Source organism: Gracilinanus agilis, chromosome 1 (assembly GCF_016433145.1).
Source record: "Gracilinanus agilis isolate LMUSP501 chromosome 1, AgileGrace, whole genome shotgun sequence".
NCBI lineage: Eukaryota > Metazoa > Chordata > Mammalia > Didelphimorphia > Didelphidae > Gracilinanus > Gracilinanus agilis.
The window spans coordinates 637,905,901-637,928,741 of record NC_058130.1 but is presented as its reverse complement, the minus strand read 5'-3'; the positions used below and the strand labels follow the sequence as shown (position 1 = coordinate 637,928,741).

The window sequence follows — 22,841 nt, the reverse complement described above, 5'->3', positions numbered from 1 at the left end:
GGCGGGGCGGTGGGAGGGGCAGGACGCGAGAGCCGCCGGCGGGGCAGCGGGAGGCGGAGGATCCGCCTGGGAGTGACGGCAAAGTTGGTCCGAGTTTCTCGGAGTTTCCCCGCAGAGGTTCCCCGTTGCCCGGGACGGTCGGCGGCTCGGCCACCCCTCTCCCTCCCTTGCGCCCCGGGCCATGGAGCAGCCGCCGGCGCCCAAGAGGTGAGGAGCCGCGCGTGCACGCCTGTCGCCCGGCCGGGAGGCGCGGGCTGGGGCTGGCGCGGGGGAGGGCCGGGGGCGACTAGGCCCAGCCCGTCGAGCCTGGCTATAGCTGTGTCAGTTCCGGGGTGTGTGTGTGTGGTGGTGGTGGGGTGGTCCCAGGGGCGGCTTAGGACCTGGAGGGGGGATGTGTGTGTGTGACTCAGTTTCCCGCCTGAAAGCCGCTCAGCTTCTTCTTAAGGAGCATCTTCCCCTTCCCCCCCACCAAAGCACGGGGTGGGTGCTCACACTGCCTGTGGACTTCCAAATCCAGCGTTTGGGAAGCAGCAGCAGCCGCAGTAGCAAGATGTTATGTAGGGCCGATGGCCCTGGTTATTTGAAAAGTCTGGGTCAGCCTCACTCCCTTCACCCCCGTGGTAGTAAAGTGACGGTTAAGCTGGATTGTTAGTACCCAGTTTAAGGAATTAAATATTAATAGAGCCAGACCTCCTAAAACCCTTCTGTGGAAATGCTTCATTGACAGGTGTTCTCATTGAACTTGTGGGTACTTCTGGCTCTTGGACAGAAAGAGTCCAAAATTAGAATCAAGACTTAAAAAAAAATCTCTAGGTTTTGAATTTTTTTTTTTTTTTGATTGAACACGTCAAGCCAGTTGCCTTACTACTTTTATTTATGGCCAGCACTTGGAATATACTCTGGTATTTGTATTACAAATATAGCAATGTGTATTGAAGGTGCTTTTCAATGGGCATATAATTAAAGCAGATCCACTCATTATAAACTTCTATTTCAAGGGAGATTGAAGAAATTTGCTATTTGGTGTTGGATAACCTTGTTACTAGGATCTTAATTTTGGAAAAAAAAGATTTCAAGATCAAAGAGTTCATTTTTGTATATACTTTGAGATAAAAAGGTGTTTTATTCAAGAGCATGGACTAATTAAAAAGGTTGAAGTTTTGGGAGCTCTTATGACTTGTATTCATTAGACATGTGAGCCTGAAGGCCTGGAAACCATCTGTTCAGGTTGAAAAAAAAAGTGGTCTCCAAAAGGGATTACCTATCAATTCCCTTGAAACAGAAAGCCATTAGATAGTTTCCTTCTAGTTTTTTGAAATGTACAAGCTTTCTAGTACTATTGCATGCAGTGGGGAACTAATTTTAGCATTAACTGGAGAAAGCCAAAGTTATGTTTTTTTATCTTTTGGAATAAAGAATAAGACAACATTGCTGAAATAATCTGATTAGCTCATCCAGAAACACTGAACTGAAGAAAAGCTTTTCTAATTCTGGTTTCCCTTTCTTAAATAAAGGCTATTATCCCAGATAAAAGAAGAAAAGTTATCAGAGGTACATAGATGTTAATAAGTAGGGAGAAAGATGAAGTCCCCATCCATTGGATTTGTTGCCTAAATTATAGAGGGAGCCTTAGTAGAAAACTGTTTATACTGGGGAAACTGGGGAGTGAGAGGGTATAAAGGTGATATTTTTTATGATGGTTTGTACTTTTCACAGTGGTCTTTATATTTGTTTAGCAGTCTTTTTTTTTTCTTTCACTTTGAGACAAATTGGTCTAGAAGGACTTATTTAGGAAAAAAAAGCTAATAAATATTGCATGTTTTCCCCATCATGGTATACTTTTTTAAAGTTCACATTAAATTATCTCATTTGGTTTTCATGTAAATCTTTTAAGGAAAGGAAGATTAATGGTATAATTTCCATTTGACAGATGAAGAAACTGAGGATCAGAGAGAGAGAGACTATAATTTGCTCAGGAGTATGTAGCTAATTAATGGTAGAGGTGAGATTAGAATTTACGTCTTCAGACTTTTAATTTAAAATTTCTGTTAAGCCTTTCCCAACACTGCCTGGATATAGTGCAGGAAATTCTTGGTCATCTATGGGTTGGGCTGTGTGACCTCTTAGGTCCCTTTCCAACTCTTAGATTTCATAATGGCAGGTGTATAGGGGCAGACAACTAATAAAGGAACAAATGTACATTCTCTTACCTAAATCAGAATAGGAAGAAACAAATGTTTAGAATGAAAGGCAAGTGAAGATGATAGAAGTCAGAGAAATGACTAGAGCAAGAATATAGTTGATTTGAAGTTGAATTTGGAAGAACAAAATAACTATGAATATTTTGAAGGTAAGTGCTAAGGCAACCAAAAGTAGTTTGTAAGGGGCAACTAGATGGCTCAGTGGTTTGAGAGCCAGGCCTAGAGATGGGAGGTCCTAGCTTTAAATGTGACCTCAGACACTCTAGGCAAGTCACTTAACCCCTATTGCCTAGCCCTTCTTGATCTTCTGCCTTAGAACTAATACTTAGTTTTTCATGGACTCTGATAGAAAATGAAGTGACTATTATCAGGTGTCTCATTTGTCATATCACTTAACTTAAAGCTCCTGGGATTGCCATCTTTTGAGATTGAAGAGTTCATGTTTGACAAGCACACCCTAAGACAGTGATGGCAAACCTATGGCACAGGTGCCAAAGATGGCATGCAAAGTGCTCTCTGAGGACATGGAGCCACTCACTCTCCCTGGCTCCCTTCCCCCCAGAGTTCATTACTAGAAAGGCAGAGAGACTCTGGGTGAAGCTACTCCCCTCCTCCCCTCCACCATGTCTGATGATATTTTTTTCACATCATCTGCCTCCTCTGCCCAGCAGCCCAATGGGGGTGCTTTCTCCCTCCCCTAATAGTGTGATATGGGGGTGGGGCTGGGCATACCCAGCATGTGGTGGTGGGGAGGGGCATTGCATGTGGTCTCTGGGGGCCGAGGTCTGGCACTCCAGCTCTAAAAGGTTCTCCTTCACTGTCCTAAGACAAAGCTGCAGAAATTCACATTGAGACCCTAAGGCACTTGATCCTTAGGCAAAGATCATGTACAATGTCCATAAAACTCTTCCTTTTCAATACTAAGAAAAAATTATTTGGCATATCAGAAAAAAAGGAAACAGAGGCCCATAAATGAAAGCTAAACATAGATAGTATTTGAAATCTTGGGAAAACTATTAAAAGTTGTAAAGTAAGCAAGTTCATAGAATTAGGAACAGAAAATCCAAAACTGTTGGCAAAGGAGAGTGATGATACTAGATTTTTCTAAGAAGGGTTGGCAATTTTTTTTCAATGTTTGTTTATAATATCTTTGATACATTTGACATTGTTGTTCACTTCATTGAAATTCTTGTCTCTCTTGGATTTATTTTAGTTTCTGTGGTTTCTGTTTCTTCTACCTTAATATTGCTTTTCCAGATCCTTTGATTTCTCTTCTTTCAGATTCCTGATAGTACTATCAAGGTTCTTTTGACCCAGGTTCTCTATTTTCTCTCACTTGGGGCATTCCTTTTGCACTCATCTCCTCATATATAGTCAATGATTTACCAAAGATTTCCAAATCTATAAGTCTAATTTCATTCTCTTCTTCTAGTATTTCCTGGATCTATGTATTTTGATTTTTTAAATTCTCTTTATGACCGAATCATCACCAAGTCTTGTCATTTCTTCTACTGAGCACAAAATGTATGAGGGGAAATTATGAGACTGGCCATAAATTAATGATTTTTAAAATAAAAAATAGTAGGGGAAGGTCCTAGGTTCAAATCCGGCCTCAGACACTTCCCAGCTCTGTGACCCTGGGCAAGTCACTTGACCCCTATTGCCCACCCTTACCACTCTTCCACCTAGGAGCAATACACAGAAGTTAAGGGTTTAAAAAAAATAGTAGGGGAAAAAGATGGAAAAATAGGAGAGAGATATGTAGTTTACTTTCCTTATTGCTCTATTTAGCTTGCTATTCTGTGGCCTCCCTTAGGGCCCCTAGCCATACTCACAGGGAGGTCCTTCCAACAACCAAATTAGAAAAGAGATGGAAATCTGCTCTTGCCTCACTTTATCTAAGTTTTTCTCTGCCCACTAACTCTCACACATCATGTCTGGGGAGCCAACTGTGTGGCTTTCTATTTGGCCTGGGCCACCCAGGGTGGGCAGTCCAGGGGGCTGTGTAGGAAACTTCCCTCTGCCCTCTGTTTCATGATTACTTGACTCTATTGCTGCCTTTTTTTGCCACTGGAGATGAGGTCACCTTCAACCTAGGAAAAGGGGGAGGGTAAATTTCCTTCACATAGGTGGTGGTGTTTTTTTTCCCCAATGAATTGATATTTATTTCTTCCTTTCCATCCTGGCCATCCTAATCCAGTCCTAATGATCTGTACCTAAATTACTGCAATAGCTTTCCTTACAAGTATACCAGACTTAGAGTTGGAAAACAGGTTGCAGCCCTGGTTATAGCTCTTGTCAGTAATGTGACCTCAGTTGTTGGGCAAATCTTTTCCATTTTTTTAACCACAATTTTCTTATCTGTAAGATAGAATGGGTTAGATTAGATAATCATTAAAGGCCTTTCTAGTTCTAACATTCTATGATGCTATTCCCTTTTTTCTTGTTTTAAAATTTTTATTTAGAATATTTTTCCATGGTTATATGATTCATGATACCCACCCCCTCTTCCTCCCCTCCTCCCCCCCCCAGAGCCAAAGAGCAGTTCCATTGTATCATTGTTCAAAACCTATTTCCATGTTATTCCTACTTGCAGCAGAGTGATCTTTTAACATCAAAACCCTAATCACATCCCTATTGCACTACATGATGGAGCATAATATTTTTCTAATGCATTTCTTGTTCCATAGTTCTTTCTCTGGATGTGGATAGAGTTCTTTCTCCTAAGTTCCTCTGGGTGGTCCTGGGTCATTGTGTTGCTACTGGTAATAGAAAAGTCTATTACATTTGATTGTGCCACAGTATATTAGTCTCTGTGTAAAATGTTCTCCTGGTTCTACTCCTTTCATTCTGCATCAATTCCTGGAGGTCTTTCCAGTTCACATGGAATTCCTCCGTTTCTTTATTCCTCTTAGCACAAAAGTATTCCATCACTATCAGATACCACAATTTGTTCAGCCATTCCCCAATTGAAGGGCATACCCTCATTTTCCAGTTTTTTGCCACCACAAAAAGGATGGCTATAAATATTTTTGTACAAGTATTTTTCCTTATTATTTCTTTGGGTTACTAACCCAGCAGTGGTATGGCTGTATCAAAGGGCAGGCAGTCTTTTAATGCTCTTTATGATGTTATTCACTAATAATACAATTCAGTTACATAAAGGTTAGTCAAGTGCCAACTATTTGTTATGCACTGGGGATACAAAGACAAAAGTCATACAGTTCTGCCTTTAAGGAGCTTGCATTTTATTGGAGGATTATAGCATATACACAAATGATTGAGGTGCAAGGTGAAATGAGGAGGGAGAGAGTGTTAAGCAGGAGATATCAGGAAAGGTTTCACAGAGGAAGTGGCACTTGAACCAAGTCCTCAGATTCATCTTCATGACAGATATCAGGTTATATTTTCCCCCAATCTACTTTTTATCTGTGTTAATTTCATTTCTGGCTCTGTTACTGATAAATAACTGTAACTTCCTGAAATTGCCTCTTTCCTCGTTCTCTAGTTTGTGAAATTAAGCAGTTGAAATGGATACATTTTTTGAGTTCCCTTGCAGCTCTAGCATTCTGAGATTTGGAATCTACTAATGTAGACCACAACCACTTTGTCATTAGTGATCTTTGAGAATTTTTTTCCTCACAGGGCTTTGTGATTGAAAATTTTATCACTATTGCCAACTGGCAGTGAGCCCCATTGAATTTAGCAGGATTGGTTCTTGGACAACAGATCTCCCTGGCCATCAGTCTCAGAGCCTCTCCTTGAAGTTTTTGCAGCTCAGTAGGACCTGCTAAGGGCTGGCATGGCTTTTGAAAACTCAAGTTCACTTCTATGGTATTCAAATTGGAGGTAGACTGACCAGCTGGGTCTCGAAGTAGTCCAAGTATGAGGTGATGAAGACCTGTACCAGAGTAGTGGCAGTATTAGATGAGAGAAGGGGATATATATTAGAGAGGAAACTGACAAGACCATGGCAACTTACTGGAAATAGGGGGTGAGAGATAGTGAAGAATCTAGGATAGGATGACTCCTAGGTTGTGAGTCTAAGGGACTGGGAAGATGATGTACTCAAACACAAAAGGAGGTAGCAAAGGTTTAGGGGGAAAAGATAATTAGTTCACTTTTGACATGTTGAGTTTAAAGTGTTTATTGAACATTTAGTTTGAGATAGCTGAAAAGCAACTGAAGATGTGATTTTGGAGGTCTGTAGAGAGAAGGAGAGGTAGATTTAATATTCACCAACATACGGATGATAATTAAATCCACAGAAGCTGGTAAGATCACCAAGTGTAGTAGTTAGCATAGAAGGAGAAGAGCCAGAACAGAACCCTAAGGACACCTATTGGTAGAGGGTATGATTTGGATAATAGTGACTGAGAAGTGGTCAAACAGGTAGAAAGAATTGGGAAAGAATGGTGCTCTGCAAACCTAGAGAGGAGAGGGGAATATCAAGGAGAAGGGGGCGGTCAACAGTGTTAAGGTTGCAGAGTTATCTAGGAATTTGAAGATGAGAAAAGGCTATTGGATTTGGCAGTCAGTCCCAGAAGGAACTGATTCATCTATTTTTTTAAGAAGTGGTTGAGATTGTTAAATAGTAAATTTTAGGGCATATCATGGCCGAGTGTTGTAAATATCTTAAATAATTTCCCCATTACTTTTTTAGATATTTATATTAACTATTTATGAGGTTAAATAATTAAAGGAGTAAATCAGTGACTTGTAACCTGGAACCAATGAGGGAAATAAACAAAAAATAAACTGGCTATAATTTGTGAAGACTTGTATTTCCTAGTTTCTCTATTGATTCTTTGGTCTGCAATTTTAAGGCCATAGTACTTTCACTTTAGGCCACCAGTTTCTATATTTTCTTGTGCATGAAATATTGAGAATTGGGAAACTCAGGTTTTTTGGTCCCATTTCAGTTCTTACTATTTGAATTTAAGCAAATCACTTAATCCTGTATTTTTTTATTGTGTCCCTTGACTCCTTCACCCTATATATCATCTTAAATACTTGTATTTTACAATGAAATTGAGTAAATATCATGGGAGTGCTTGAAAGAGCTAGTGTTGCTGCTGTTTCATTGCATTTGCTATAGGTCTACATTGCCTCCTAGAAAAGAACAAAACAAATTTCTTTATTGACAGGGCAGAGTTTATTAATCAAAATGTAACAAGTGCAGGTTATTCTGTAGGTCACTGGACAAATTTGCTCATTTGCCTTCCAGGATAGTCTGACCTTGGAGTGCTGGACACATTGAAAACTATGGGATTAGCTTCATTTTTTACTGCTTCCCTCTTTGGCCTGCTCTGTCTTGTAATCATTGAAGATGAAAATTGATACCATCTTGATAGGAACTCTGTTATTAATTTTTCTCTCTTCATAAGATCCAGTTTTTAAAAATTTTGAATTAGCTCTTGTATAAATAATCCTTCATTAAGGGACTGAATCAGTGAAACCATGTCTTTGGGAAGAAAAGTGTTGAATCTTAAGTGTAGTGGGAAAGATGATTTGCTTTGAACCCTTAAAATTAGTGTGATTCTATGAAGATTGCACCTGTTTTTTGTTTTATGTGTGCCTCAAGTAACAGTAATGCAATTAAGAAGATCACTATATTCACACTATGAATATTCATATATATGTTGATGTTCAGCCTTTCCAAGCTGTTTATCTTGTCAGGCCACTTTGCAGGAGTGGAGGTTACAGAGAGTACTTAATAATGGTTTTATTAATTATAGTATGTATCAGAGAGGGAAGGTTTCGGATAAACTCTGAGTCTACATGATACCAGAAATGCAAATGAAAAGTGAAATATTGACTTAATCAGCTATATGTTTTTTGTTATATAAATGTTTACAGTTACATAGAAACAGCTTACTCTTCTTAGACAGTGTTCCAGTTCTGTTTAGCACACATTCATTATTAAAGTTTGGGAAATTGATAGTCTACCGTTTCTGTGGATTTGTGAATCTCAGGCTAGGGTTATTGATATGTTCAGGATATAATCTTTCATTTTCTAGCCTAATATTTAATCTTGTGTGTGTTTGTATGGTTATTATGGGGATGATAGAATTGGTATTTGAGCTTCCCATTTACCCAAGTCACTTTATCATCTTCATGCCACTGCTGACTTCTTCTTGCCCACTTGGACTAACATGTTGATCACTGGATCTGAGGTCTGGATCCTCTTATCTTGGTCTTCCTCAATTCATGCCCCCAGGCCCTTGGGGAAGTTAAACCATTCATCTCCTGAGGCCTTATCTTGGGACACCACCATGATCATGCATCAGTTTCACATTGACTCCAGCCATCCAGGCTATCTCACCATCTGCCTGCCACCTTTCCCATTATCCCCTCCTGCTTCTATTCCCCAGAGCAAAACACTTCCCTCTAGTCTCTTTTCCCCTTTATTGCTAGTCTTCCCCTATTAGAATGCAAATTCCTTGAATGTAGACATTTTTTTCTTCTTGTATCCCTAGAGATACTGTGCTTGGCATTTCTGTTAATTAATTCCTATTTATTCTGTATATATCATTGTGTATATTTGTTTGCATAATGTCTCCCCCATCAGAATGTAAGCTCTTGGATGGGATGAACTGCCTTTGACCTCTTTTTATATTCTTAGCAGTTAGAATATTGCCTGGTACATAGTAGATGCTTAATAAAGGTTTGATTGATTGAAATTTGTTCAGTCATCTACACTTTTTTTGTGATTTTAGCCGTATCACTTTTTTGCTTGAGAAAATTTAAATTTCATGTAACAAGTATCTAAGCCATCAATTGGACAGTGGCTGAACAAATTATGGTATATGTTGTTGGTGGAAAACTATTGTGTTATAAGAAATGATAAACAGGATGATAGCAGGAAAAGCTGGAAAGATCCACTTGTGCTGATGAAGAGCAAAATAAGCAGAACCGGGAGAACACTATACATAATAATAGCAAAACTGTATGATAATCAACTGTGAAAGACAGCTACTCTCGGCAATACAATGGTCTGGGACAATTCTGAAAGATTTATGACAAAGATTGCTATTTGCTTTCAGAGAAAGAACTGTTGGAGTCAGATGCAGATCAAAACATATTATCTTCTACATTAGTTTATTTATGGTTTTATTTGGAGGTTTTGGTTTTATATGAACATTCTTTTATAACACTGACAATATGGAAGTATATTTTGCATGATAATACTATGATGAAAATACTTATCATCTCTGAGAGGTGGTAGGGAAGGGAAGGAGAGAGGGAGACAGTTTGGATCTTAAAATTTCAGAGAACGTGTTGAAAATTGTTATTATATGTAATTGGGAAAAGAAATTATCTTTGAATAAAAATCCCCCAAACCAGAAGTACTTAGGCAGAAATATGGTATGGTATATTGGGAAGAACACTGGCTCTGGACTTCAAACACTTGAGTTCATATCTTGGCTTTGCCTCTTACTACTAGTATGGCTTTTGGTAAATCACTCACTTTTCCTGATCCTCACTTATTTACAAAGTGATCAACTAAATTGGACTAGGGATTCTCAACATGGGGTCCACATTTACTTTTAAAAATATTTTGATAATTTTATTTCGGTATAATTGGTTTCTTTTATTATCCCATGTACTTTATTTTATAAATTTAAAAACATTATTCTGAGAAGAGGTCCATCAGCTTCATCAGAATGCCAGAGGGGTCTGGGGCACAAAAAAAACCAAAACATTAGAATCCTTGGACTAGATAATTTTTAAGGTTCTTTTAGTTCTAATCTATACTCCCAGACGAATATTCTTTGAGGTGATCATTGTGGCACAGAAAACATTAGAATCCTTGTACTTTAATGTCTTTTTAGTTCTAATCTATGCTCCTAAACTAACATTCTTTGAGATGATCTTTATATTATGAAATTTCAGCATTTGTATTATTTGGAAAAACATCATCTGAAAATAAGTGAATTGACAAAAGAAAGAACAATCAGGAATTTAGGCAGTAGAATTGGAGGTGTTTTGAAGTCTACAAATAATTTATATTGTTAATTTGACACCTAAAATAATTTATAATAGTAAACATTGTTAGAAAGTATTTTGCTCTTTCTTCCTTTTCATTTGTCAGGGAAAGCAAACTTGCTTTCATTTGCAAAATTCTATTTGGAAAACTTGGGTTCTGTGCTATAGTATTGCTTGCTATTTATTTTGCATTTCATTTTGAGGAAGGGAGTAGGTAAGAAAGGAAGAATAGACATCTTCTCTGCCTATTTTCTTACTGCAAAGGGGAGTGAAGTGTAATTACTGATTTACAATGCTATGTGTTTTAAAAATGCTTTACTTGTGCCTTCCAAGTAAATTTTACAAATTTGTCTTTTGGGCCACTGGTATGGAGGTTCGCAGGTAGTAATCTTTACATAGTCTTCCAGTCTTGAGAGGGAGGTCAAGTGACATTGGATTATAGTTTCCAAATGTAAGAGGAATTTGCTTAGTGGAGAAGGCTCATAGGAATGCAGAAGCTGAAACTATTTTTGGGCTTATTTTCCATCATATTTAGCAGCACGTTGATAGGGGTGGTAGGCAAAGAAAGGTGAAGGCAAGATGAACCAGCCTATACATCTGCAGGAAATGGTTTCAGAAGTTGTCAATGGAGTTATGTACACAGATGGTTTATTATTTTCAATCTTTATTTATGAATGGAGAAATCAACATAGTCCTTGGGTTTGTGTGACTTAATAGAGAACACAACACAAAGAAGGGTAACTACTTCAACATTCTGAACTTCTTATATTAACTTTATTTTCCCTTTTAATAAATTTTCCCTGTTTCCTCTCTCTTGCTCCTTTCTCACAGTGTATTTCCAGGTTTGGGACAGAATTTGAGCATGGATAAGTATGAATTAGGTAATAGAAATCAGGTAAGTATTCAGTGGAATGGCTTTTGTTTCCATTCTCTTAGGAACCTATTCTGGGTATCCTTTGACCTTCAAGTGTACTGCCATTCTCTTTTTCCTTTACTTTAAATTTCTTAACTGGCCTAGTTTCTGTTTTCCTTAAACCAGAAAGATATAAGAAAGGAAAGAATCTGAGATAGTTAACACTAATAGAGACAAGTTTTTGAGTTACCAGATTTCAGTTTTTTTTTTCTCCTCAGTTTTTACCTCCAGCCTGACCTGGCTTACATACTTAAAAACAACTGATTTAAGAGATCAATTTCTCTATTCTTAAATAATTCTATTTCCAAAATAAATAAACAAGAAGTTTCTTTATAGCACTTATTCCAGATAACCATAGAGTGATGGGTTAAATTTATTTTAGAATGTACTCAGATATATTTTAGATGAAATATTGTAATAGTTTTCTAAAAAAGTTCTTTATTCAAAAAGTGAATGCTGTGAATATCTGGGCTTGAGTATAGATTTTTAATAGTAAAAAAAAAATAAAAAGAAACAGTCATTTCATATTTCATTTGGTCCAAAAGGAGGAGAAATTGGGGAAAAAATGAAAGATTTTAAGTATGAGGAAAGATGGGGAAAATCCCAATTTCCTTTCTGTGAAGGCATTTTGCCAGGAAATTACAATCTTGGTGAATTTCTGGGCAAAAAGCCCATCCTTAGAAAAAAGGATTATGACAGAATGGAAAAGACAAGACTTTCATTATTTCTGAAAGAGCCCTTATCTGTAGCACTGTGTTTGTTTTCTTAGATGGGTTCTCTGCATTTTATTGTACTAATAATTAAATGGATCCAACATATTTTGAAGTTAACTCATAATAGTAAGTGAAGGATAAGATAGGTCATCAAGTTATTTCTCTTTTACCACTTAAGCTTTGACAGGGGATAAAAATAGCAGAAGGACAAAGAAAGTAATAAAAGAACGTGGTTCAAGGAGACAATTTGCTTAAAGGATTGGATAAAGAGTGTGGTATAAAGATATTTTTCCATTTTCTTTCATATTGCACTATTCAGAATAAAAATTTCCTTTTCATTTTCCAAATTTTTAATCACTAAGGTGAATGAGTTAGGTAATTAATTTTGTTCTTTTATTTATTAATTTATTCACCAATAATCTGTTGGCATAGGTGGCAGAAAGAGCCAGTTTGTTGTCACACTTACACTGATTTGAATTCCCATTTACAAACCCAGGAATTTCATAGGATCATAAGATTAAGAGAAGGAAGGGAATTGATTTTATGAATAGCAACAAGTGAGGCCTACATAAGGGTGGCAAATTTTTTCAAGATTACCCAAAGTCAAATTTGGAATGCAGGGCCTCTTAATTTCAAATTCAGAATGTAACATGCCTTTGTTTTTGTAAAGCTCAGAACCTTTTCTTTCCTAAGTGTGATGGATAGCAAGTATCAGACAGGAAGTAAGTCTTATGAGTTAGGTGGACAGTATTTGATTTCAGACTCTTAGTAAGGAAGGTATCAAACACATGAGTATTCTTTCCTCTTTCATTCAGAAAGCATAATAAATGCTTTAAGAGCCTATTCTATTCCAGATATTGTGCTAGGTACTGGAGATAAGATGACAAAAGGAAATAATCCCTTCTCTAAAGTAGCTTATGTCCTATTCATGGGTAGAGGATAGGCATGTAGAAAATTAAATATAAATATATGCAAAGTCAATACAAAGTAAATGGGGGGGGGCTGGAGGCACTAATGTGAGGGGAATGGAATACTTCTGAGCTTTCTGAAGGAGGTGGGAGGTGGTATTTGAGCTAAGTTTTGAAGGAAGCTAGGGATAGTAAAAGATGGAGGTGAGGGAGTACATTTCAGGCAGAGGAGCTGGAGTTACAATGTATTCTGTAAGGAACAGAAGGAAGATTGCTAGCAAATTAAATAATATGTGAGAATTATAGTATGGAAAAGTTATTGGAGTCAAATTATGAAGAGCTTTGCCAAACAAGGAAGTTTTTAACTTAGAGACAAGAAAAGATCCTTGGAGCCTAAGGTCACTGGAGCTTCTTGAGCAGGAGAATGGCATGATCAGATCTATGCTTTAGGAATAGTAATTTGGCAACTACATGGAGGATGCATTGGAAATGGGGAGACTGACTGTAGGGAGATGTATTGGGAAAGAAGGAAACAGGCATTTATTAAGTGCCTCCTATCCTGCTGTGTGCCAAGCATTGTGCTTTATAAACTTTATCTTGGATTTTTTTGGAGAGAGGTACTATTATCATCTCTATTTTACAGTTGTAAAAACTGAGGCAGACAAAGGTTCCATGACTTGGCCAGAGTTACAGTTAGCATGTATCTGAGGTCATATTTGAACTCGGGTCTTTCTGACTTCAGGCATAGTACCACTGTGCTATTTAGCTGCCTCTCAAGGTGAGATTTTTTTTTCATTAACTCGGTGTGAGATGTGACCTGCCCACACTAGGGACGTTCTTGGTGACTAGAGAAGTGGAGGTAGAATCAACACGATTTGACAAACTGAGGAGATGTGAGAGGTAAAAGGTGAAAGAAGAGTGGTTGAATGATTCTGAGGTTGTGAACTGAGGCATTTGGAAGGGTTATGATACTCTCAATAGAACTATTAGAATTTAAGGAAGAGGTGAGGTTTAGGAGGAAAAATACAGAATTTTGGAGTTTGAGGAGTTTATGTGAAATCCTGATGGAAATGTCAGTGTGATAATAATGACTAACATTAAGTTCAGAGGAGTGACTGGGTCTAGATAGTGAGAGTGGGAGCTAATGAGATCACTGTGTTAAAGGTATAGAGAGCAGGGAAGAAGGTTGTTCAGTATTCAGCCCTAGGGTATACCCATGCATGAAGTAGGACATGGATGATATAAGGTTTCCCTTGGCACCAACTTCAATTGGCCTTACAGCTCTCTTCTTCACACAGTTCTTTTATTTGTCCAGTTCCAGTAGAGTTACATTTCAAGGGTCCTTAGGTCTATTGAGAGAGAGAGAGAGAGAGAGAGAGAGAGAGAGAGAGAGAGAGAGAGAGAGAGCGCGCTCCCCTCCCACTCCTCCACCCTCACCCTCACCCCCACCCCCCCCAATACTCAAAGAGAGAGACTGGGTGTTTATTGGGGATTGATCAGAGGAGTAGGTTGGTTCAGGGTTAAGCTGAGTGAAGCAGAGGAGATAAAAGGGGAGAAAAAGATGTAGAGATAATATGTTGAGGTGAAGATAAGAGGACTTAAAGGATCTGCCAGATTGTAAAGCACATTGAGGCCTTCTTCTGAAAGTAAGGGTATAGAAGTGAATTAAGAAAAAGAATCAGTGTTGAGAAGAAGCTCTGGATCTATAGAAATGCTTCTGTTGAGTAAAGCTATCAGACCACTGGTTTGTTCTTCCTGAGGCTACCTAATTTCAGATCTGTTACTTATAGATCTGTTACATCTCTCTCTTTTCAAAAAATAGTTAAAACACCTCTCTCCTGAAACTCTATTTAGCATGTTGAGCCTACTGTCAGGGTGAGGATGTGTGTTTTAGTTTTTGTTTTGCCCCTCCTTGTCAGCATAATGTGAAGATTAGGGAACTATAGGATGCAGACATGCAAGAAGGCACAGTTGGACTTTGTGTTGTGTGGCTTTTTCTAATATATCTTCTATTTTAATAGTCTATTAAACAGCTTATTTTGGTAGTAATTCATGTCATCAGTATTTCTGCCTTAATATTTAAGGAAGCCAAATGTTAGAAAACACTGATTAAATATCTGTTTTGTATAAGATACTCTTCTAGGCTCTGGGGATAGAAAATTAAGCCTCCTCATCATGTGTCATTATTATGGTGTTTGGAGATTTGTTGGTCTGGGTGATCCAGGGTTGTGATTCATACTGCTTCAGAGCCCACACACATAGCATGCAGCAGAACTGGGGATTAAATGATGATAAATCTTTGTTCTAGATTAAGTTTAAATTATTAATCTGGATTATATCAATTGAGCTTCTTTCCCCCAAGGTAGGTTTCCATTTTCTAGAGAATGGCATCTAGTGTTATATATTGGATATCATTTATAATACTGAAGTGAAGAGATGAAGGTTTTACTCAGGTTCTAATATCTTTTCAACATCCCTTACATGTGGTTAAACTTTATTAACAAATAACATAACTGTCCAGTTGCTACCTGGCACCCTAATTATTTTCTAATGTACCTTAATCATGTCAGGGACACACATTATTCTTATCTTGAGCTATATGTATATGATCAGAAAGACCACTCCCATTCTAGTTAAAACTATTGTAAAAGTACATTCTTAAGAATGCATGTTCTGAGTTTCACTGCTTTTACTTTTCTATTACCTGGTACACTACAGTCAGTAGAATTCTCATCTTAACTGTTGGGGAAATGGAAATAGAGAGGGATTGTTGACTGTGACTTACCTGAAGATTATATAGCTACCCGGGAACTAGCTCTCAGGTCATTTGACTTTGGCATGTACCCAACCATACCTCCTAGTTAAGGACCATTGAGATCCCTGGAAGAGAAGTAACAGATTGATTGACTTCAGAGGCAGTATGGCTTCATTAAGAGCAAGCTATTTTTAGTTGTTGTTGTTTTGTTTTTTTTTTTGAGATTGAGGAAATGCTGAAGATAAGGTTTGCCAAGATTTAAAAAAGTTTACTCTTATTTTATTTCCAGATCTGTAGTCTCTTCTTAGATTCCCGCTCCATAAACCCTCAGTTCAAAATAACCCTAGCTACAAATAAATATAGTCAAGCAAAACAAATGTCCACATTGGCTGACTTAAAAAAAATCATTCCATACTCAGAGTATACATTATCTCTATCAGTAAGTATGGGCAGCATGTTTCATCATGGTGTCCTCTGGAATTATGGATGATCATTGAATTGATCAAAGTTCCTAAGCCTCTCAAAGTTGTTATTGTTAACAATATTGCTGTCATTGTATAAATTATTATCTTGGTTCTGCTTACTCATACAAATCTTCCCATGAGACCATTCTTTCCATCATTGTTTTTATCCTTACCTTCTGTCTCAGAATCAATACTGAGTATTGGTTATTAGGCAGAAGAGTGGTAAGGGCTAAGCAGTTGGGGTTAAGTGACTTGCCTAGGGGCACACAGCTAGGAAGAATCAGGGACCAGATCTGAAACTAGGATCTCCTATCCCCAGGCCCTACTCTCCACTGAGACATCTTAGTTGCCCCTTTTCATCGTTTCATTTTTTTTTTTTCTGAATTAACCCTCACCTTCTATCATAGAATCAATACTGTGTATTGCTTCCAAGACAAAAGAGTTGTAAGGGCTAGGCAATGGGGACTAAGTGACTTTTCCAGGCTCACACAGCTAGGAAGTGTCTGAGGCTAGATTTGAAACCAGGACCTCCCGTCTCTAGGCCTGACCCTCAACCACTGAGCCACCCAGCTACCCTCTTTATAATTTCTTATAGCACAATAGAATTTCATCATTCATATACTGTTACTTGTTCAGCCATTACCCAATTGATGGATCTCTCTTTAGTAATCTGATACCATAAATAAAACTGTGCTATAAATATTTGTGTATAGATTATTTTCTTCTTTCTTTGAATCTCTTTGGGAGTGTAGACATAGTATCAGTATTGCAGGGTTAAAGGTTTCATAGCTTTGTTTTTTTAAAGAGGCATACAAGTGATACAGTGAATAGAGCTCTGAGGTTAGAATCAAGAAGACTCAAATTTAAATTCTACCTGAGACACTTAGTAGCTGTGTAACCCTAGGCAAGTCACTGAACCTTTTTCCGCCTTAGTTTTCTCAGCTGTAAAATGGGAGTTCATAATTGTACCTCTTTTCCAGGGTTATTGTGAGTATCAAATGATATAATATTTGCATAGTGCCTGGCACATAATAGGCACTTAGTAGGGGTTTGTTCCCTTCTTCCTTTCCTTTTTGCCCATAGTTGTAAATTGCTTATCAAAATAGTCGAACAGGTTCATAGATCCTCCGACAGTGTTTTAATGTAAAACTTTTGCTAGAGCATTTGTCGTTTTTGGGGTGATTTTTGTCAAGCTGATGAGTGCCAGGTAGAATCCTAGTCAGATTTGTTTTAATTTGTCTTCTAATTACTGTTTTTGTTGTTGTTGCAAACATTTCAGTTGCAGCCGACTCTTTGTGACCCCATTTGATTTGCAATTTCCATATTCTCCAGCTGATTTTACAGATGAGGAAACAGTATTAAATGACTTGTTCAGGGTCACACAACTAGTGTTTGGGTCTGGACTTGAACTTGGGACTTTCTGCCTCCAGGCCAGGTTCTTTATCTACTTCACCTAGTGATTTGAAATGTTTTTTAAAAATATTGTTATTGATAGGTTGGATTTCTTCCTCTGAAAACCGCCTTTTCATATCCTTTGACCATTTATCAATTGGAGAATGCTTGCCTAGATTTTAGCAAAGCATTTGATAAACTATCATTCTAGTCCTGTGGAAAAGAGAAAACTTTGGAGTAGCAATAACAATTAGAAAGGTTTAATGGTTGGACTTAGAGTAGTCATTTGTGACTTGATATCAATTTGGCAGTCATCTTTAGTGGAGTGTCACAGGGATGTGGGTTTGACTCTCTTCTTTTAAAAAGTTCTGTCAATAATGTGCATAAATGCATAGATGTCAGTCTTCTTACTTTGCAGATGGCATAAAGCTTGGGAGGAGCAGGTAACTTATTGAATGACATAATGAGGATTCAGAATCTTGGCAAGGTAGAATATTGGGTTGAATATTTGGCTAATAAAGCTTAATTTTAATAGAAAAAGTGTATTGTGTTAAAAAATTAGCTTCACAAGTACAAGATGGGGGAGGCATGGCTAGGCAGCCCTTTGAAAAATACTAGGATTTTAGTTGACTTATATGTTCAATATGGAATCAGTAGTATGACGTGGAAGCTGAGATAGCTAATGTGATCTTTGACTGTATTATGAAAGACAGCTTCCAGAAAGGATAGTCCCACAGTAGTCTACTCTGGTCTTACTACATCTGCAAAATTGTATTTGGTTATGGGCAAAACATTTTAGGAGAGACTGAAAAGCCAGAAAGCATTCAGAGGGATAGCTACCAGAAGTAGTACGTGCCATATGGGGATCAGTTGAAGGAACTGTTTTGTATGAAGATAAGAAGATTGGGGCAGAAAGGAGAGATGGGCTATGATAGTTTCTTAGGGGTTTGAAGGACTTATGTAGGATTAGACTTTTTTTTTTTTCTGCATTAGCTGACTAGGGGGCACCATGTAGAAGTTGTAGATTGGGCCGCTTTGGGGAATGGTGGGTTATCCTTCACTGAAGTTTTCAAGTGTTCACCTGTCGGTTTCCTTGTATGGGGTATTCTTTGGTTACTATAGGCAAGGTTAGGTGATTGCTAAGAATCTTTTCAAAACTGAAATTGGGTGATTCCGTGATACTGATGGCTTTATTACCCTAATCCTTTTCTTTGTGAGGATGAGGATGCTTCTGGATAGTGAATATTATAAGATCAGCCAGCAGATATTTCTTATTGAGTAACTGATGTGTGTAGGGCATGAATAAATGTATGGAGAGAGAGAGAGAGAGAGAGAGAGAGAGAGAGAGAGAGAGAGAGAGAGAGAGAGAGAGTGTGTGTGTGTGTGTGTGTGTGTATGTGTATGTATAATAAGTCAATGTGATAGGGTGGAAGGAGCACTTAGTAGATCTAGAGACAGAAAATCCTCTGTTGGAGTTCTAGCTATGCCATTTATTTTGCCTTCTTTTGAAACTCATTTAATTTCTGTGAACCTCAGTCTCTTTATCTATAAATTGAGAATCAAAAGACAAAATATATTCACGTGTATATATACATATGTACATACATGTACATGTACACACATGCACAATGGGAATAGAAAGACATTCTATATGTGTCTATACACATATATATTATATTAATATTAATGGGAGTATAATACCATATCTTTTATACAGCTTTACAGTTATAAAGTGTGTGTATATATGAGTATATATAGGTATTTGTGTGCATACACACATACAGATATGTGCAATGGTAATCAAAAGGCAGAGTATTATAATTGTCATACCTTCTCAAAGGAGAAACTGTGTATAAATCACTTTGTAGACCTGACCACCTATAAATGTCAGTTATTTAAGATATAAATAAGTTGAATTTAATTTTTAATACCATATTATTTATTTTTCTTTAGAAGTCTATCATTGTGCATGTGATTTGTTAATGTATCTAATTATGCTTGTAGTTTTATTAGTTGATTGGTTGAAAAGTTTATGGGCACTTAATGTCTCTTGTGAGCATACCAAAGGAGATCTTACTCAAGTTATAAAACTTATCCTAACAATTGCATTAAGTTTTCCATGATGGCATAGCATTTTAAATTAGATACTCTTTTTCTTAGTATTTTATATAATTTACATATAATTATAAATCATATGTAATTTATAATAATTGTTATTTATAATGTTGTACTCTGTGATCCAGCCAAAAAGACCTTCTTTCTGTTCTTTATTTACTATCCTCCTTCTCGGTACCTATTTGACATGCCTGGAATGCTCTCCCTCATTACTTCCACCTTATAGAATCTCCCTCTCTTTCTTTAGGATGCAATTTACTGTCTTCCTGGAAGCATTTCCTGATTTTTCTACTACTAGTGCCCTCCCTATCAAACTTTTATATTAAACTACTTTTTTGTATTTATTAACTTCATATAATGTAAAAATTTACCCCCTGCATCCTCATCTCTCTCATTAGAATTTAAACTTGAGGGATTATTTTATTCTTTGTATTTGTATCCTAATAGAGAAACACAGTGCCTAATATATAGTAGATGCTTAATAAATCAGTGTTTATAGTTTGATTGAAATGTCTTTTCTGATCCCCATTTTGTTTCTTACCTGGGGAGATTAAAGGAAAGGGAAGTTGTGACCTTGAGGATGGCTCCTTTGCAGAAGGATAACCACTCTAGTAATTGCATCTATCATGTGCTTGGAAGGAAACTTTTAACTTGAAATTCCTTCTGCATCCCTAGGAACTATATCTAATTGCGGGGTTCTCAATTTTCCCCTACTAGTGTCAATTTTAAGTCAAGAACTTCTCTGTTCCAAGGGTCTCAAATCTCTTTGGCAATACTTTAAGGAATTAACAGAAGGAGGAAAAGCAAATCTCTTTTGTTTTCTGTGGGGAGGGCAGTATTGGGCTTTCTCCCTTGCATTACCATTTGGTGTTTTCACTATTGAAAAGTTCTAGTTTTTTATATTATGTTCCCACATACATGCAGATTCTCATTTCTCTCATGCTCTTGATTCACTTGTATCTATTCCCACATGCTTTCCTTGTGGTGATATTACCAGGGCCTTAGAACTATGTTATCTAGATATATTACATCTGACATTAGTGTCCCAGAATGGTAGAATTGCTTTGTGGGAAGGTAATTAGAATGTTGTAGATACCCAGTCTTACTGGTGGCAACTTTAATCCTTATATTTTCCAGGCTCACCAAAGTAGATTGCTTCTGAACTCTGCCCAAACACACCTGCTCACACCACCATTCATTTGCAGTTTATGTACTTATAATTGCCATTCTAGCTTCCATTCACTTTGTGTTCCTGCTCAGTCATTCAAATCGTAATGTTAACTTTCTTTACATGTTGGACTGTTCTAAGCACATACCATTATTAGCACTCATAGTTAAGCTCTCCTTTTCTCATGCCAAACAATGATCATTAATGTCAAAGTAATATTTTATTGATATCCAAAGAATTTGTGACCATAATGAGGAGTTACGTGGAAGCATTTTTTCAGTGTTAAATACCTTATTACAGCAGCTTACTTTTCAATTTCTTTGTTCCTATGTTTACCTTGCTAAGGTATGAAATGATATAATATATTCTCAAAATATTTTCACTTGCTGGCATTGTGAAGCCTAATGATTTTTTTTGATGACTTTTACTCTTGTATATAGTCATTTCTGGAAAAAACAATCTCCACCTTCCCTTATAACAATGACAGTTAAGCAAAACTTTCAGTATAGCTGACCATATATACAACATTCTTTTATGCCTAAAAGATTTAAAAAGTATTTTTTAAAATATGAAAAATTATCAACAATTACTAGAGAATTTTTGACTATATATTCATTTGATTGGCTGTTTGCAGAACCATATGTATTACCAGTTGTTCAAAACAACAAAATAGGTAATACAGAAATATAAGCACAGGTTTGTACATACTTATAAATTAAGAATAGTTCCCTAGAGTAAATTTTACTTTATCAGACCTGAAAAGATCATCAAAATTAATCACATTTTTTACCGCCCAGAAAACTTAGAATATGAATCCTTTTGCCTTAATTCAATGGATAAAGCAATACCTTAGTTATTCAAGTCTGATGGAGGAATGAGAGATTTTGGTTTATTGGATTTTTCTAGTTAATCTAGAGTTAATTTGTGATTTGGAGGTAATACAAGGATTTTGAAGGCTTTATCACTGTAGTACAAGCTCTGTAATGGGTTACAAAGCCAGAAAGAGTGAATGCAATTTGAGGAGAGACCATGTGTATTGATAGAAAACTAGCCTACCTTATTACAGAGAGGCTTAGTACAGAAAAGGTAGACCATTAGGTGGCAATTTTTGGGAGGAGCCATTGTAATTAATCAAACATACAAAAATGTCAAAGGGCCATGGGTTCTCTGTAACTACTACTTCTGTAGTAACAGTGATGGTGGTGAAAAGAGGAGGAGTTAAGCTGAGAAGCAACCAGATGGTACAGTGTGGCTAAGTATTTGGGCCTGGACTCAGAAAAACTGAGTTCAAACATGCTCTAAGACATTTGTTTTTACTAGCTGTGTGATCGTGGACAAATCACTTGATATCTGTCTGCCTCAGTTTCTTCAGTTATAAAATGGAGATAATACCTAGGTTCAAGGATTGTGAGGATCAAATAAGATAATATTTGTAAAGCCCTTAATATTGTACCTGGCACATACTAGATATTTATTAAATGACTTTTTCCCTCTTTCCTCTTCTGCATTCCTCTTATGAATGATCAGTGTTCAAATGTTTGCTTTCACCAGTTTTTAAATATGTTGAGAAATTTTATTTTGTCTTTTTGTTGGTATTTTATTATATAGATACTTCCCAATAATCATACATTCAAATCCCATTAGAGATTACCTTCCCTGAAAACCAGTTTGTTAACTGAAAAAGAATGTGTCCTTTAACTTTGACAGAATAACACTAACATTGACCATTGGAAATCAATGTTTTGTTGTCTTTCCATGTGGACTTAATTTAAATTTTTGTAGTCATTGTGTACATTGTATAAACATTAATTTAATTATTGGTACTTTTAATGTGCAGTCTTTATCTAGGTCAAATGTGTTGATACTTCTGGAAGAATGGAAGTACATTCATATTGACATTCTTACTATAAATGAAACCCAAACATAAAGAAGTTGCAGCTGAATGGAAGAAGAGTTCTCTGGCTCTTCTAGGAAATGCAAATAAAGGAGTTGGTTTCATTGTGTGGATAAAGCACTAGATTTGCAGTCAGGAAATCTCAAGTTCTTTCCTTAAAAGCTATGTGAACTAAGTGAGTTGTTTTTTCCTCTCAGATTCAGTTTCATCATCTGTAAAATGAAGATAACAGTAGCACCTGCCTGATGGGATTATTATGAAATTCAAGTGGGATGAGATATATATTAATCTTAAAGTGCTCTAAAAATATTATCTATTACTTTTATCAC

At 36.9% G+C, this 22,841-nt stretch overlaps 1 protein-coding gene across 1 annotated transcript in view; it reads left to right on the top strand.

Annotated features, from left to right (window-relative positions):
- Positions 1 to 132: 132 nt before the first annotated feature.
- The window catches only part of STK3 (serine/threonine kinase 3), a 524,086-nt gene continuing 501,377 nt past the window's right edge, over positions 133 to 22,841 (top strand). Inside the window, exon 1 of the mRNA XM_044668614.1 lies at positions 133 to 207. Within this exon, the coding sequence (XP_044524549.1) occupies positions 182 to 207 (26 nt within the window). The 5' untranslated portion in view covers positions 133 to 181. The remainder of the gene's footprint in view (positions 208 to 22,841) is intronic.